The sequence below is a fragment of the Channa argus genome, chromosome 4 (assembly GCF_033026475.1).
Source record: "Channa argus isolate prfri chromosome 4, Channa argus male v1.0, whole genome shotgun sequence".
NCBI lineage: Eukaryota > Metazoa > Chordata > Actinopteri > Anabantiformes > Channidae > Channa > Channa argus.
The window spans coordinates 25,137,805-25,156,490 of NC_090200.1; the positions used below are offsets into that span (position 1 = coordinate 25,137,805).

The following is an 18,686-nucleotide window of genomic DNA, read 5'->3' on the forward strand; positions in this document are numbered from 1 at the left end:
CACAGGTAGGATGTCAGTTGGAAGAGAAGGAGAAATTCTGGAGTGAGTTAGATGAAGTGATTCAGAAAATCCCCAGAGGTGAGAGAGTGGTGACTGGTGCAGATTTTAATGGACATGTAGATGAAGGTAACAGAGGTGATGAGAGTGTGATGTGCAGATTTGGTCTTCAGGATGGGAATGCAGAAGGACGGATGGTGGTAGACTTTGCAAAGAGGATGGAAATGGCTGTAATGAACACTTTCTACCAGAAGAGGCAGGAACATAAAGTGACATATAAGAGCAGAGGTAGAAGCATTCAAGACTACATCTTGTGTAGACGTTGTAATCTGAAAGAGATCAGTGAATGTAAAGTTTTGGTAGGGGAGAGTGTAGCCAGACAACACAGGCGGGTCGTGTGTAAAATGATGCTGGTGGTGAGGAAGATGAAGAGGACAAAGGCAGAGCAGAGGATGAAGTGGTGGAAGTTGAAAAAAGGAAGAATGTTGAGTTTTTTCAGGGAGGAACTAAGACAGGCTCAGGGTGGTCAGGAGGTGCTTCCAGATGACTGGACAACTACAGCTAATGTGATCAGGGAGACAGGTAGGAGGGTACTCGGTGTGTCATCTGGAAAGAGGAAAGTGGACAAGGAGACCTTTGTGGTGGAAAGTGGAAATTCAGGAGTGTATACAGAGAAAGTGGTTAGCTAAGAAGAAGTGGGACACTGAGAGGACTGAGGAGAATAGACAGGAGTACAGGGAGATGCAGCGTAAGGTAAAGGTAGAGGTGGCAAAGGCCAAACAAAGAGCATATGAGGACTTGTATGCTAAGTTGGACACTAAAGAGGGAGAGGTGGATTTGTACAGGTTGGCCAGACAAAGAGATAGAGACAGGAAGGATGTGCAGCAGGTTAGGGTGATTAAAGATAAAGATGGAAATGTATTGACAGGTGCCAGGAGTGTGATGGGAAGATGGAAGGAGAACTTTGAAGAGTTGATGAATGAAAGGGAACAAAGAGTAGAAGAGGTGACTGGTGTCGAGCAGGAAGTAGCAAAGATTAATAAGAGTGAAGTGAGGAGGACATTGAAGAGGATGAAGAGTGGAAAGGCAGTTGGTCCTGATGACATACCTGTGGAGGTATGGAAGTGTCTAGGAGAGGTGGCAGTGGAGTTTCTGACTAGTTTGTTTAATAAGATATTGGAGAGTGAGAGGATGCCAGAGGACTGGAGGAGAAGTGTACTGGTGCCAATTTTTAAGAACAAGGGAGATATGCAGAGCTGTGGCAACTACAGAGGAATAAAGCTGATGAGCCACACCATGAAGTTGTGGGAAAGAGTAGTGGAAGCTCGGCTAAGGGCAGAGATGAGCATTTGTGAGCAGCAATATGGTTTCATGCCTAGAAAGAATACAACGGATGCAGTATTTGCTTTGAGGATGCTGATGGAGAAATACAGAGAGGGTCATAGGGAGTTGCATTGTGTCTTTGTAGATTTAGGGAAAGCGTTTGACAGGGTACCGAGAGAGGAGCTGTGCTATTGTATGAGGAGTCTGGAGTGGCAGAGAAGTATGTTAGAGTGGTGCAGGACATGTATGAGAGCTGTAAGACCGTGGTGAGATGTCCTTTAGGTGTGACAGAGGAGTTCAAGGTGGAGGTGGGTCTGCATCAAGGATCGGCTCTGAGCCCCTTCTTGTTTGCACTGGTAATGGACAGGCTGACAGATGAGGTTAGACTGGAATCTCTGTGGACTATGATATTTGCAGATGACATTGTGATTTGTAGTGAGAGCAGGGAGCAGGTGGAGGAAAATCTAGAGAGGTGAAGGTTTGCTCTGGAAAACAGAGTAATGAAGCTTAGCCGCAGTAAGACAGAATACGTGTGTGTCAATGAGAGGGACCCCGGTGGAACGGTGAGGTTACAGGGAGCAGAGGTAAAGAGGGTGCAGGACTTTAAGTACTTAGGATCAACGGTTCAGAGCAACGGAGAGTGTGGAAAAGAGGTGAAGAGGCGAATGCAAGCAGGTTGGAATGGATGAGGAAAGTGTCAAGTGTGTTGTGTGATAATAGTATCAGTGAGAATGAAAGGAAAGGTGTTCAAGACAGTGGTGAGACCAGCGATGTTGTTTGGCTTAGAGACAGTGGCACTGAAGAAAAGACAGGAGCCAGAGCTAGAGGTAGCAGAGCTTAAGATGTTGAGGTTCTCTTTGGGAGTGACGAGGATGGACAGGATCAGGAATGAGTACATCAGAGGTTAAGTTCATCTTAGATGTTTTGCAGATAAAGTCAGAGAGGACAGATTGAGGTGGTTTGGACATGTTCAGAGGAGAGATATCGGTAGAAGGATGCTGAAGTTGGAGCTGCCAGGCAGGAGGTCTACAGGAAGACCAAAGAGGAGATTTATGGATGTAGTGAGAGTAGTTGGTGTGAGAGAAGAGGATGCAGAGGCTAGAGTTTGATGGAGGCACATGATTCGCTATAGTGACCCCTGAAAGGAAACAGGCGAAAGGAAAATAAGATTTACCTGTGGAATTCCCTTTACCTGTGGAATTCCATTTAGGACTTAAGCCCTCTTCCCACTGCCACTTATTGCGAGATTGTAGATTCAGGCTCTGAACTCTTATATCCTCCTCTGTTTAGACACCTTATTTGGTAATTAGTGACTACCATGCCCATACCTTAGACTTTGAACTTCATGTTTGCCAGTTAATTGAAGTATTTTCTCATCATAGACAGTCTGGCTTGTTCAAACAATTACTAGTCTTCATTGTTTTTTCAGAACTTTATTTGCTAGTTGTACTTTGTAATATATGGTCATATTATCAAGAATTTACCTTGTGAACTTCTGTAAACAAACATTCTTTACACTGCCATCACCTGTCCTGCATTTTCACTTTTGGCTATTTCACACTGCTGACCCCTAAAAGTCCTACTTTCAACATTACCTGTAAATGCTAGATATGATATGGTTTAAGTTTTTATGTTAATTTAAGGCAAACTCTGAGTGTGGGTAAGGGGCAAGATGCAAACCCTGGTCCCTTGAAAGTGACACTCTCCACCACCATTTAACACTTCCACCCCCAAATCTTGACAGTCTGCCTCACTTACATAAAGAGTGACATGAGTTTCTGCAGTGGCACTGCATAGTTGCATTGGACAAAAAATTAATTTGCAGTGGACTGAAATTCAATACCATTCTGTAAAGTCAGTTTTTTATTTTCAGTATCAAATCGACTCTTTTATGACACAAACTTGTCTTAAGAAACAATTCCTTAAAGATTGGTCCACAGGCTTTGAAACAGACATTGTACTATGCCCCAAGCTTGTAACTTGGTCAGATTTTTGATTCTTATCTCAACACTGAAGATGAGAAACACTATATGAAATTCTATTTTAGTCTCTTTTCTATTCTAGCCTTTTATCATGTTAGGAAATACTGCAGAAGTACACCTATTGTATATCTCTACATGCATAGAGACTTTCATCCCTAGCAGATTTCACTGCACTACAGTAATGCCTTCTTTTGTGGCTTGCCCATAAATGCTTTAGATAAACTGCAGAGCAGCCAATACAGCAGCATGTGTGCTGACCACTATAAAGGGACACAATCTGTATACACGCAACTGATGTAAAATCTCTCGGATATTAGAGGCTCCTTTGTGCATTTTAAGATTTTATTCTTTTATTCTTGGTTTATCAATCTACCAGTGAAATAGTGACTGGACATGATTTAAAGACGTGTCCCTGCTTATTGGGTTCATAATACACTAGCCATTCGGCTGCTCAAACCAAGGGCATCAAAACTTTATGTTTTTTTTTATTGAAATCCTAAAGGTGTGTTTATCTCAGAGTCATTGGCTTGTCTGTGAACCCCCTCTTTACTTTTTAAATACAACTTTATATTTTTATATTTAATATATCTTTTATTCATCATATTAAGTTTTGTTACTGCTAGCCCTGAGAGACTTGGTCATCTTGGGACTTCTTGTAAATACGAGCCTCTGGGATGCACAGAGGTTCATTTTTCTGTTCCATGATGCTGACTAGTTGATACCTTGAGAAGACGCAGAGTTGCAGTGCAGAGATTTTATGCTATGTTGGATGAAAGAAAAGCATCTATTAGATGTTTTTTAATATAATGCACAATGTTTCACAAAGGCACCATATGAATAAAGTTAGTTTGATTGATTGAGGACGTGTGTGTGTGTGTGTTTGTAAGAGCAGCCCCAGTGTTTCCACAGTGTATCTGGGTGTGATAGTATCTGTGTATGTTGTGAACCTGTCTAACACGAATCCTTATTGCTTCTCTGCAGATGCAAACACACAGACAAAGCACCCCACCTCCACCCACCCCTCCGCCCCTCTGTCACTGACACATGCCCACCGATTGGCCATCCTTGAAGCAAGGCATAAGCTGTTCCCTAGCAACAGAGTGCCGGTTAACCAATAGGGGGCCTTCAGTGAGGAAGGGGCTAGTCTACCAATCTGCTGTTACTAGGGTGCAGAGAGGACCGCTGGGGTTCTGTCTATGCCTGTATATCTGTGTGTATGCATTGTGTGTTTATGGTTTCATGTTTTTATGTTGCAGGTAGGAGCCGACACTATACTACTGAATAAAGGACTGACACTGTGCCAGAACCATCACTCTGTTCCAGACAAATGTGTATTAAAGTGAAAGTTGGTGGAACTGTATTCAACAGTTTACACACAAACAGTGTGGGTGTGTGTGTGTCTGTGTGTGGGAGAGAGAGAGAGAGAGTGTGTTTGTATTCATAGTATATTTCTGTAGCATACAATGTGTGATTTTTACTCTGCTGCTGATTTTCCTGTTAGTTTCATTAGCTAATGCTGTGACCGTATTATTATCCAGGATTAGTGCATTTGGAGCCATCCACCATCCTGAGTCAAGACGTAGCCAAAAAATTATATTATACTGCCGTAATCCCCCCTGCTTGCTCATTGCACAAAAAATCTTTCTTTATTTCACAAGGTTAAACCTTGTGCCTCTCCCCCAGGATTATCTTAATATGTGGGATAACATTATGTTATGTCACTGGGGATGGGATGTATTCTCATGACAGTGGGAAACAAATCCTTTTAGTAAAATCAATGTGTGGCAGTGACATGGCAGATATGAGAAATGCTCTATACAGCTGCTGTCCAGTGAGATACTCAGGCCAAACAAAGCATCTCAGGGGTCTAAGGTACTCAAAATGAAAGCAATAGACTTTGGATCTGAGGCTGTTTTTCAAGGTTTCAACTATTGTGTCTTGCTCCAGTGAAAAGGGAAAACATACTTCTACAACACACAATGGTGTTTTCTGCTGTTGTGTGATTCCAACTGTGTAGCAACAGTTTGTTGAAGAATGTACTATTTTAATGTAACAATGCCACAGTGCACAAAGCCGGAACTAAATTATAACTCAATGGTTTTCCCAGTTTGGTGTGAATGGATTTGATTAATCTGAACTCTGAACTCTGATCTCAACCGCATCCAGCACATTTGGGAAAAACTGGAAGGCTGGAAGTGCTAGTCAGTAGCCGATGTTACTAATGCTCTATGGCTGTATCAGTTCCAGCAGCCAGCTTCCAAAATCTGTTAAAAAGCCTTCCCAGAAATGTAGAGGCTGCTGTAGCAGCAGTGTATCGACGATGAAGGCTTTCATCACTTACAAACCTGTGTAATGTGTCTACTTATTTTAAGTCAAATTTTGTAGCAAGTTGTTTTACAGAAAAATGTTAATGTTGTGATGTTGGTTTACTGCACTTATTAAAGAAAATACCACTTTTGCATCTTTTTAGGGGGGTATTCATAGAAATTACTGCTCATCAAAGATCTTGAAGGAGGGGAATCTACAAAAAAAACCTGTAAATGTTTGTGAATAGACTGAGCCATTACCTTAATATGGTTCATGTACTGTTGACCCTTAGCAAATTAACAAAGGATTGTGCCAGTCTACTTTGCACCTGTTTGCCTCTGAGACTGCTTTCAGGATACATTCCACAGTGTAATGCTTGGTAGTATAAATGCGGAAATATCTCATAGTGATGCTGATACTTACTGGAACATAACCACTGCAGTCACCAGGGAAAACTGTTCATATTCTGGGTTTTTGTTTTTGTTCACTCCTCACATATCAATAAATTTGATTTCATACAAATTTTAAATTATACTTTAAAATGAAAACTCTGTAAATGTTTCATTGTAAGGCAACAAAAAACTATCATGAGCAAATGAACTAAATATCTACATATAATGTGTAATTGATAATGAATACTTAAATCTGAAATAATACATTTTAGGACAGGGTGACAGTGGAAGCTGTGAAGACAGGAATGAAATATTATAACTTTTAAACAATAATTTTGGTACCTTTCTAAAGTATTCATATTGTCCACAATCACCATAGAGATTTTAAAATCATCCTGGATCTCTCTAATCACATTTGGTTGTTTGTCAGTAGCCTGGGTTAGCTTCTTTGTCTCTGCCATACCTCTGTTGTTGTCCTGAAACTATTAAAATCCACAAACCAGACACACCTATGCACTAAGTGACACAATTCTACATCATTCCAAAAGTGCTGACAACTAGAAATGTTATCAACACCAGCTGCCATAATTCCACCATGTTCCAATTGTTCAGTTTATCAGCTGTGAAAAACTGCATGTGGGGAATCGTTTGTTAGAAAAACAGGGATCAGTGCTTTTGAAAGGAAGAAACATGTCACCAAGTGAAGCAGTGTGTCTGGATGATGTGCTTATAATAATAATTAAACATTTAATTAATTATTAATTATTATAATTAATTATTATTGATTAATTAATTATTATTGTAATTATATATATATATATATATATATATATATATATATATATATATATATATATATATATATATATATATATATATATATATATATATATATATATATATATATATATATCCTTTACCTCACATATCAAACTAATCTCAAGAACAGCCTTCTTCCACTGATGGAAGTAGGAAAAGTAGTAGCCAAAATTAGGAGCATCCTGCCTCAATGTGATGCCAAAAACTAGTCCATGCATTTTTTATTTCTAGGTTGGACTATTGTAATTTCCTACTTTCAGGATGCCGCAGAAACTCCCTAAAGAGCCTGCAATTAGTCCAAAATGCTGCAGTATGAGTGCTGACTGGAATTAGCAAGATAGATCATATTTCACTTTCACTAGCTTCTCTCCATTGGCTTCCCATGAAACCTAGAAAAACCTAGAACCTAGAACCTTCTTACATATAAAGCTCTGAATGGTCAAGCTCCATCATGTATAGAAGACATCTTAGTACCATATCATCCCAGAAGACAACTTTGATCTCAGAATGCAGGCCTACTTGTGGTTCCCAGAATTTCCAAATGTAGAATGGGAGGCAGAGCCTTTAGTTATCAAGCTCCTCTCCTGTGGAACCAGCTCCCAGTTCAGTTTCGGGAAGCAGACACCCTCTTTTCTTTTAAGTCTAAGCTTAAGACCTTCCTCATTAATAAAGCTTATAGTTAGTTATAGTCATACTGCTATAGGCTTAGACTGCTGGGGGACCCACCCCCCAGATGAACTGAGCTCCTTTCCTCCTCTTGTCCATCTCTGCTCTCCTCACCACTGTATGACATTAACTCTGTGTGTTTTCTCCCGTAGTTGTCTTTCTCCTTCTCTGTCAAAAAACTCTGTCCTCTGTCCCTCTCTCTGTCCCTTTCTGCAGGTGTCTCTGGCTTTGGAGCTGTGTGTTTTCCAGTGTGCAACTACTGGTCCAACCAACCTGCCCAATAGTTTGTTGTTGCTTTTGTTGCTCTTTTCTTTTCTCTCTCCACTTTCCACTAACCCCAACCCGTCAAGGCAGATGGCCGTCCACCCTGAGCCTGGTTCTGCTGGAGGTTTCTTCCATTAAAGGGAGTTTTTCCTCTCCATTTTTGCCTAGGGCTTGGTCAAGGGGGATTTGTTGGGTTCTCTCTATACATCTTTATAGTCTTGACTTTATTCTGTAAAGTGCCTAGAGATAACTTTGTTGTGAACTGGCGCTATATAAATAAAGTTGAATTGAATTGAATAGTTGTAGGGAACATTTCCTATTTTCTTGATGTAACTATATCATTTCCCTTTGTGCCTTGGGTTTACATTAAACTTAGTGTCTGCTTCTGTCACTTCTGTCTGTGTCTGCCCACTGACATAGGATCGGAGGTTCATGCCCCGCTCCTCCCGACCACATTTTAAAGTGTCCCAGGGCAAGTTACTGAATCCCCAACAGCCCATCCCTAGCCATGCAGTGCCAGTCCCAAGCCCAATATAAATTTGGGAGGATTGTGTCAGGAAGGGCATCTGGCAAAAAAACTGACTAATTATCTGCTGTGGCGACCTGAACTTACAGCATAAGCTAAATCGACAAAAAAACGAAAAAATTCTCTCAAGATAACTTTAGATTTATGAAACACCCTCCCTGGGTCATTAGGGTTAGGGCAAGGTTGGGTTAAGTTGAGGTTACAATTCCCGCACGCAAAACATTGCATAACAGACTGCAGACAAGGAGTTTGGGATCACTACAATTTGTTGGTCATCCGTGGTTCACTTTTGAAGTATACCAAAACTGTGGCTAGTGAGTGGCCAGCTGACTTTTGTTATAAGCTTAACAAAACTTTTCAATTCACAAAAACAGATCAATTTAAACAAGACACAAACTGAATTTTGTTGGGGTAGCATGAAGGTGGGATGATAAATTCTGCTGCCTCACAGTTAGAAGGTCCCTGGTTCAAATCTATTGGCTGGCTGGGGAATTTCTATGTGGAGTTCCCCCTCTGCTTTCAAGAATTCCATGTGGTGTGTGCTTGAATGGTTGTCTTTTTGTGTTGGCTCTGGTGACCTGAACAGTAATAACAGTTAAAGATAATGGGTGGATGGGTTTTAGGTTCATAGGCTTCCTCGAGGCACTCCTCCCACAGTCCAAAGGTATGCAGTTAAGTTAATTGGTGACGCTGAATGGTCGTAGTAACACTCAGACAATTTAAAGTCAAATCAAAAAATGCACGCAAGCACAGGAAAAACATGAAAACTCTAAACACAAAGTCCACAGTAGGTCGAAGGGTAAAAACGGGTTCCCTTTACCTGTGAGGCAGCAGGACTAAACACTCCATCACCATGATGTCCTCAGAAAAATCAATCACACTCTAAACATAAAAGTGTGATTGTAATTAATCAGATCCAATCACATGACATTCTCACATTCAAAAATCCCAGGAAGACAAAGTGAGAGAAAGTGTCTCCATAGGAGGCAGAGGGCAGCGGAAACAAGAGCAGAACCTGAAACCACCAGTACAAGTTTAGCAATGGGCCATAAAGTTCCTATAGTGAAAAAGGCCTTAAATGACAAATCTTTCTGTTTTACAGTGGATGAAAAAACACCACTGCTGTTGAAAATATCTATTTTGTTATGTTTTGGTAGCTGTGAATGTAAAAAATACAGCTTAGCTTTGGAGGAACATTTGATGACATTGTCTCCTGATGGTCAAAGTAAAACCTGTTTTTTTGTCTCTTTGCTAGTGCCACACACCATGATGATCCAAAAAAACACAACACAGTGAAAATAACTGAATCCTTCAGGCCTTGTTTTTAAACCTGGAACCTTACTCATAGTTTTGACAATTTTACACAACAACAACTAAAATTCAAAACTCCAAAAGGCAACTTTGCACTCATGAGACAACTCGACTGGTTTTTATGCGTCATGGTACAGGTGATGATGACAACCTTCAGCTCTTGCCATCATGAGTTTTATGCATTTGCAGTTTTAATGTCGCTGCAGAGTGAGTTAACTTGTGTTTGTGCGTAATTGATCAGTGTTGCTCATTGCTGTGTGTCTTACCGAGTTGCCTTTGCTCTGCATGAGGGTGTGGTCCTGCTGCTCCGGTGTGATGGGGGAGGACTTCAGAGGGGGGGAGAGGGTGAGGTCCCGGCGTAGAGGCCGCGGATCCATCTTCTCCCCCGGTCTGTCTGTCTTGTGCACAGAGTCTTTCCCCCCGTCTTTCCCCTCCCTTCGTTCCCTCTCCTCCCTCCCTTCACGGTTCTTATGTCTCTGTCGCTGCACTGTGTGTGAGCGTCCCTCTCCATGAGTGTGACTGTGCCCATGCCTCTCCTCCCCGTGCCCATGGGGCTTGTGGGTAGTGGAGTCTCTGGGTTGTAAAGGTTTCATTTCCATCTCGTAGTTGCTAATCTTCTCTTCGTCCTGCTCAAGTAGCCTGCCTCCCCTTCCATGCACACCCCTGTGTCCAGATGTCCAAGAGGCAGACGAGGATGACTCTGTCCACCTGTCCCCTCTGGGCTGTCTGTGATTAGATGAGCCATGCTCCCGTGACTTGTGATTGGAGGAGCTGTGCTTATGTCCATTTGTCCGACTAGCTCCTCTTCCACTGAGCCCAGCTCCTGCTTTTGACAACATCCCTCTTCTTTTGTCCTCACTCCAGCTGTTGGCCCATGGGTAATCCCCCTTCCCTTCTCCTCCACCACCATCACCTCCCCTGCTACCTCCCTCCATTAACACCTGGATCTCTGTCTGCCCTTCTCCCCCAGTTTTCTCACTCTTTTCTCCTCCCTCCTTCCCTTTGTCCCCATGGTCCACAGCGCTCTGCCGGTGGAAGCGGGCACTCCGGGTGCGCTGGGATGGCCGGGCAGGGGGAGGCGGGGTGTGAGGAGGTGAGGAAGAAGGAGGACTGAGGTCAGGGGTGGCCGCATCGTTAGAGGGGTCATCAGAGGCTGCACTTTTTACATAGAGGTCCGGACTGTCAGTCGTGCCGGCGCTACTCGACAACCCTTCACCCTCCACTTCACTGGACACCTGGCGTTTGGGACGCTGCACCTCCATACCTGCAAAAGATGGATGTTAGGGAAACAATGGGCATTCAGGGAGGAGATAAGTCAAAGTCTCCGTGTTTGCTTGTATTACTACTTTGAAGGCAATGAAAGTGCAAAAAGAATCAGTGCAGGCACAAACATAATATTTACATGCACATATTACATGTTAGGGACTGTGGACAGTACAGTGCATTCAGAAAGTATTCAGAGCACATTTTCCATATTATATATATTATGTTATAGTCTTATTAAAAATGGATCAAATGCATTATTTTCCTCAAAATTCTTCAAATAATAGTTCAAGAAGTTGTTTGAAACCTTTATTAAAAATAAAAAAATGAAAAAAAAATCACATGTAAATAAGTATTCACAAATATCCATGGCTTTTGCCATGATGCTCAACATTGAGCTCTGGTTCATCCTGTTTCCATTAATCATCCTGGAGATGTTTCTACAACTTGACTCAAGTCCACCTGTGGGAAATTCAGGTTATTGGACATGATTTGCAAAGGCACACACCTGTCTGTATAAATTCCCACAGTCAACAGTGCATGTCAGAGCATAAACCAAGCCATGAAGTCCAAGAAATTTACATTTACATTTAGATTTAGTCGTTTAGCAGAAACTTTTATCCAAAGCGACTTCCAGTGAGGTACAAGGGAAAAAGAAAACGAAGTGAAAGAGAAAACATCAAAGCAAAGTCTTATCAGAAGAGGGAGAAGTAAGTGCAAGAAAGAGCAGAAAGGAAGTTAGATTTAAGTGCATATGAAGGTGCGGAAGAGTTCTGTTTTCAGCAGTTTTTTGAATTGTAAGAGAGTAAGTTTGCGTGCAGAGTTTGGTAGCTCGTTCCAACATCGTGGGATAACTGAGCTGAAAAGTTTTGCTTGGTGTCTTCTTTCTGATCCTGAAACCACCAGATGCTGTTCATTGGCAGAACACAGCAGATGGGAGGGATTGTGTACCTGAATAAGGGGGTTGAGGTAAGCAAGAGCTGTTGAGCTGAACACCCTGTATGAGTTGGTTTGTAAATTCTGTAAGGAAATGTCTGTAGGCCTTCAAGACAGGATTATATTGAGGCACAGGTCTAGGAAATGTTACAGGAAAAGTTTCTGCAGCTTGAAGATCACAATGACCACATTGGCCTCCATCATCCATACGTGGAAGAAGTTTAGAACTACCAGAAATCTTCCTAGAGCTGGCCGGCTGGCCAAACTGAGTGATCGAGAGAGAAGGGCCTTCCTTAGTCAGGGAGGTGACCAAGAACCTGATGATCACTCTGAAAGAGCTCCAGCATTTCTCTGTGGAGGAGAACCTTCCAGAAGAACAACCATCTCTAAGCACTCCACCAATCAGGCCTGTATGTTAGAGTGGAAGGATGGAAACCACTTCTTTTTAAAAGGAACATGACGACCCACCTGGAGTTTGCCAAAAGGCACCTGAAGGACTCTCAGACCATGAGAAACAAAATACTCCGGTCTGATGAAAAAAAGGACTGAACTCTTTGGCCTGAATGCCAAGTATCATATCTGGAGGAGACCAGGCACCATTCACCACCTGTCCAAAACACCTTTAATATAGAGCATGGTGGTGGCAGCATCATACTGTGGGGTTGTTTTTTTTAGCAGCAGGAATAGGAAGACTAGTCAGGATTGTGGGAAAGATGAATGCAGCAATGTGCAGAGACATTCTTGATGAAAACCTGTTCGAGAGTCCTCTGGATCTCGGACTGGGGCAACGGTTCATCTTTCAACAGGACAATGACCTTAAGCACACAGAAAAGATAACAACTACCCCACCAAGATAACAAAGGAGTGGCTACAGGACAAGTCTGTGAATGTCCTTGAGTGGCCCAGCCAATGCTGGAGGCCAGATTTGAACCCGATTTAACATTTTTGGAGAGATCTAAAATGGCTGTGCTATAACACTCCCTATCCAACCTGATGGAGCTACTCTGAGGTACTTCAAAGAGGAAGAGGAGAAACTGCCCAAAAAAAGGTGAGCTAAGCTTGTAGCATCAAAGAGGCTTGAGGCTTTAAGTGCTTTTAAAGGTGCTTCAAGCACTTTCACGTTGTCACTTGGGGTATTGTTTGTAAAATTTTAAGAAAAATGATAAATTTATTTCATTTTGAATTAAGGCCTTAACATAAAAAAATGTGGGAAAAGTTAGCAGTGAATACTTTATGGATGCACTGTAAAAGGCTCGAGATGGGGGTGTTTTTTTAAATTACCCCACAAATTACTAATATTTGGAACCAATTGTAAGCAAAAATACAATACCCCGATCAGTCCAGGCAACAACAGTCAGATAAATGTCATTACTAGTTTTATTTTATACTACAGCACCCTTTTATAACAAATAATAATGTGATGATTTTTATATGAATTGCTTTAAAAATGTATCTAATATAAAAGTGTGATATTAATAAAGATGTTTGCAATTTCTATTTGGTGAAATGTTATTAAAAAGAAAATACTGGTAAACAGTGACATGATACATCTTTTAGCTGTAATTAAAGCTTTTCACACAAAGGTTCTCAGGCTAGAAATGTTATTTGGGACATGCAACCATTAAGCCACTACGTACCCCATACCTGTACAATCTCAAAAGAAAGAAAATGTTTAATATTTTATTTAATATTATATTTGAACCCTGCCTTTGACATAATAAAATAAAGGGTGGTTCTGTGGCCACACTATTTAAAATGAATAAGAGGGCTAAAACTTTAGAACTACCTCTTCTTATAATGCAATCCAGTAGGACTCCACTACTCAATACCCAACCTCAATAATTAACAGAGAGTAGAATTATCACCTTTCTGACTGTTGCAACATAAAAACTGAGTATGTGTGTTTACTTACACGCATACAAACCTTACATAATTAATCAATAACAAGAAAAGGGAAATGCAATGACAACTCTAAAACTACTTTTCCTTCCTTTGAGCAAAAACTTCTCTTCTCTGAGATTCATTTTCTCCCAATAACATTTGTCCAGTCCCCTGCGAGCTGATGCACAGGAAACAAAAGGATAAAAGATCAACACAAATGTTGCAAAATGTCAGCACTGATCCTTGTTGACATGGATGTCCTCGCAACAATGTGGAAGAAAAGACAGCAGCTGAGAGCAGAATAGAAGGCAAAAAAAAACAGCCACTGTCGTCTCAGGTGTGTGTGTGTGTGTGTGTGTGTGTGTGTGTGTGTGTGTGTGTGTGTGTGTGTGTGTGTGTGTGTGTATGTGTGTCATAGTGCATGTGTTTGTGACCTGGCTACCTGCAGAGATGTGCAAATGTGAGTGATAGTGGCAAAAAATAAAGCTGGAGGGAGGTTGAAACTGACCTTTATCATCAGCCCCCCCCTCCGCGCATCTATTTGTTCACACATGCCCACACTTGTTGCTAGATCTTTTAAACATGTGTGTACAGGGGTGTAAAGTACACTTGTGTTATTAATTTGTGTGTGCCCACCGTTTCCTGGATGCTGGAAGGAAGGAGAGAACTGCTTGGCAGTGACCCTGGCCATGCGACTCTCCTCCTGAGCTTTCTGAGCTGCTCCCACCGCTGCCTCTGCTTTACCCTGGGCATGAGCCGTCCTGATACACAGAAGACAAGGAAGAGAGTAGAAGAAAGACAACAAATGATGCCAACATGAACACCGATCGGTTAAAATGAGAAGAGACACAGAATCATTGCAGCAGGTTGGAAGGAGATACAAAACCTAATTGACCTTTACAACAATATAACTGCTTATACTGCACAACAATTTCAGGTAACATTGTAACTGTAAAATATTAAGTAAAATTGCCAAACTCAAAACGAAGATATTTTTATATCAGCTTACAATGTCTTTCATTTTGATCGCAGTAGAAAAGGTGGAGGTGTACTCATATATATAAAAATTGCATTTCATGTTACCCTCCTATATTCTGTGTCTATTCCAAAACAATTTGAAATTCTTGTCCTGAAACCTGAATTTTTAAAGGATCAATCCCTCACAATTATGGGATGTTGTAGACCTCCTTCAGCTTGCAGTGAGTCTCTCACCTCACTGCATAAATACATTGCTAGGTTAAATTTAAATGAACCTAGATTCGTTGTCTTTAAAGACGAATTAATACATATTCAGCTCTGCGTACATTTAGAGTGAAAGGGTATTACACTCCCTGGTTTTCCCAGAAATCGGTAATCTTATAAAAAGGGATGCTGCCTGGGCCTAGGCGAGAAAAAATAAGTCTGAGGTAGACTGGCTCCATTTTTGACAGCTGTGAAATAACTGTACCTCTTTAAACAAGAGTGCCAAGTCAGAGTTTTACCTCTCTGAAATGACAAATAATCTGAATGATCCAAAGATTGCTGATGTTCACTGAAAAAAAATACTTGGTAGCAGAAAGGCAGCTGGTACAGATAAACTAGACCACTTCTTAAAGCTGGCTGCAGATTACATAGCCAAGCCACTGTCCCACATCTGTAACTTAACCCTGACTTGCAATAAAATTCTAGAAAAAAGTCTAGATATCAGCTTTTGTACAAAGTTAGTTGCTTGTAAAAAGTTAGTTAGTAGCCAACTTAAGGTGTTTATAGAAACAATTCGAATTTCCGGTGTGTTTTTTCAGAAAGCAGCACGGCAGTGTTTCTGCCACGCTAAAGGTTTGAAATGTTCTTATTCAGGTGCTGGATTGTATAAAATATTGTGTATAAAATATTCATTGATCTCTCTAAAGCATTTGACAGTCTTGATCACACACTGATCAATTCTAACCTGTAGGCTCTTCTTGGCTTGGTACCATTATATTTATGCTCTCTTTTACAAAAAACAAAAGCCATTATGCTTTGCGTTGGCTTGACTTTCATCGACTCACTGTTGCTCGTGTTCGGACTGAAATGGGGAAGTGAGCATTCAGTTTTGCAGCCCCCTCTGCTTGGAATAATCTCCAAACAGAGCTGAAGATATCAGAACTAATTTCACTGGAAGCGTTTCGTTGTTTCCTAATCACCAGACAACGAGAGTCCATTGGACAGTTCTTTTGTTTTTAAGCTGTTACTTTGTCCTTAACTACTGCAGTTTGTAATGCTAAACTGTATGCAATACCTAAAGTATTGTTTATTTTAAGTTAAGTGTTATTTTAAGTAATGTGTATTTAAAAATATATTCATTTATTATGGCGTGTGCTGCTGACCTCTTGCCCAGGTCACCCTTGTAAATGAGATCTTGATCTTAATGGGTTTTATCTGGTTAAATGAAGGTTAAATAAATGTAAAAGTTTGCTGCCTTGATAGTTTGAGTTTTCTCAACTTTTATCCACTGTTTTGTGGATATGGATAATAGAGCTTTTGGAAGAAGATGATAGAAGTCATGTGTACTGTAGAATTATTTGGTAACTCATTCCGTGATTTCTGCACGTCAATACAACTGAAAGCTCCAGTAGACAATTAGATTTACGTGATTTCTCAAGACAACTTCACAAAAATGAAGCTTTCAACTCACCAATAAAAAGGCAGAAGAAATCCCACAAGATGGCTCCTGCATACCCCAATAATTAAACCAGTGTGACGTTACAATTATATTTTCTATACCCTGTGTGTAGTCTGATGTAAACTGTTTCTCAAACAGATGTTAGGGAGAACATCAGCAGACACACATCACTGATGCATGCAGATCACTGAAGTAATCTGTGGTGTGAGCTGTAATTTGGAGCTTAAAAACCTCCAGTGTGATGTGGCTGTGGTTTTAATGTGTTTGTCAAACATTAATCAAGTTACTGCAGACCCTGGGACCTGTTTCCTGTGATTAAAGAAATAACACAACTGTATACAAACACATTACAGCCCATCTGAGCTATCTGTGCTATTGTGTTTTGTTATGGCTGACAAATCTCATTATAAATGACACCTGACTCAGTGGGTTAAAACACACACACACACACAAACATACACACACCAACAATACAACAACAACAACATGTAGGCATCATATTACAGGAGAACAAGCATTACTAAAGTAGAGTGTGATGAGGTGTAGTATTCATCTGTTTACTGCCACTGTAATCTTTGGCTTGAAAATGGCTTTACTTTCAAAACATAATTCATCTCACTGCCTCTCTGCTCGTCGTTCATCTCCGTAACTGCTCCTTCCCAGCCTCTGCTTATCTCACTCACACTTTCTTTAATTTCTGCCCTCTTTCTTTTTTCTTCTCTGCCTCTCCCTAATTGCTCATTCTTTCTTTATCACAAACCCCCTTTCATCTGCCTCTTGTCTGACTCCCTCTTTCTTTCCCCACCCTTCTATCAAAGATATCTTTCTCTCAATTACAATCCTCTTCTCATCTCCGTCTCCCTCTTCCTATTTTTCTCTGTCTTTCAAAGGGTTCTCAACTCGTGTACACTCAACTCTTCTCCCTGTGGCCAGTAAGTCTTGATGCAGTGTTGCATGTCGATGACTATTGATTTTGTTCCTCTGTGCCTCGGTGTTTCTCTTTGGCCCTTGCTACACTCTCTGCCACCACTGCTTTGTCTGACCCACAGTTCGCTCAAACCGTGTGTGTGTGCTGTGGTGGAAGGTGAGGTGTAAAGAGGGGGAATAAGAGTTCCTAAATGTAGTACATGACATCATAACATGTGGAAAAAATCTTCTATTCACAAGGTTTACAAGTCCTGAACAAAGAGCTTCCCATGCAAAGACACTCAGACTAATCTGCCTTAACCTTGGTTGTTATAACACAACACAAAAGACCCTTTTAATCTCTCTCTATTTATGACACATCCTTTCATCCACAACTTCCTGTCCCACTCCTGTCTTTCTTGGAAACAACCTGTTTTGGGATGAACCAATTGCCTGGAGAGAAAAATGCTGCCTGTTCAAAGAGGGTTTGATTATACAACACAACATCTTGTCCAAAATAGGGGGAAGTTTGCTAATGGATGGTGAAAAGAGAGAAAAGAAAGAAGGCGGGAGCGAGGTGATGAAAAGAGAGACAGAAGAGTGAACTGTGTGACAAAGCAGAGGTACATGGAATGGAGAGGCTGGAAAAGAGGGAAGACTACTGGAGTTTAGAGGGGTTGTGTATTCAACGTCAGTGAATCATTACCAGATTAGTTGTGAGACATCGTAATTACAGTGGTCCCCACAAGACTGACGGTTTCTATTTTGAGGCTAAAGGAGGATAGTGAGGACAAGCAGCAGAGTCTCCTGTGTGACAGGAAGGCACAGGGTTTGTGGGAAAATATCTAACGGTTCAGATTAAAGCCAGCAACCTATAGAGTAAGTATAGCAAACTTACTGAGTACTTATCACTAACAACGGTGTACCTCACCAGTACCTATGGATACATATTTGTTGTTACTTGGCAGCAAGAAACATACAGAGAGGCAGAGGACGAAGAGTGTGTGGTGGACGAGGCAAAGGAACATGTCTGTTATGATATATCTGTGTAGTATTGTCAATGCTACACAAGGACACGATGTTGCAGAAGGAATCTCAATTACAGTGATTGTACACCATGTGATTTCCTTTGTTTTTGTTAGAAAAGTGCTAAATGTAAATATCACTTTGACTTTAAGAATTGTTGTCCTAATTGCATTTACAATAAACATTTTCTGTTACTGTAACTACATGCCCCGGATGCTTTATCCTAGATTTTTTTTATGTAGTGCCTAACAAATCCTCTGTGGTGAATATATTTTTACTTGCTGTGTGTATGATCTGAATATATTGTTTGGTTTTAAACACAGGATTAATGGTTTTCAGGTGATACTTTGGTTTTTATAGAAAAGGCTGTGATTTTGTGGATGTATTTTGAATATTTGGATTTGTGTTTAAGGTTTTGAGAAAATGGGTGGAGGTTTCAAGAAAGA

General features: G+C 40.9%; 1 protein-coding gene across 1 annotated transcript in view; it reads right to left on the reverse strand.

The window, feature by feature from the left end:
* Window positions 1-18,686, reverse strand: part of jph3b (junctophilin 3b) — a 53,002-nt gene that overhangs the window by 4,992 nt on the left and 29,324 nt on the right. Inside the window, exons 4-5 of the mRNA XM_067500138.1 lie at window positions 14,304-14,428; window positions 9,854-10,851 (exon numbers count right to left, since the gene is read on the reverse strand). Of these exons, the coding sequence (XP_067356239.1) occupies window positions 9,854-10,851; window positions 14,304-14,428 (1,123 nt within the window). The remainder of the gene's footprint in view (window positions 1-9,853; window positions 10,852-14,303; window positions 14,429-18,686) is intronic.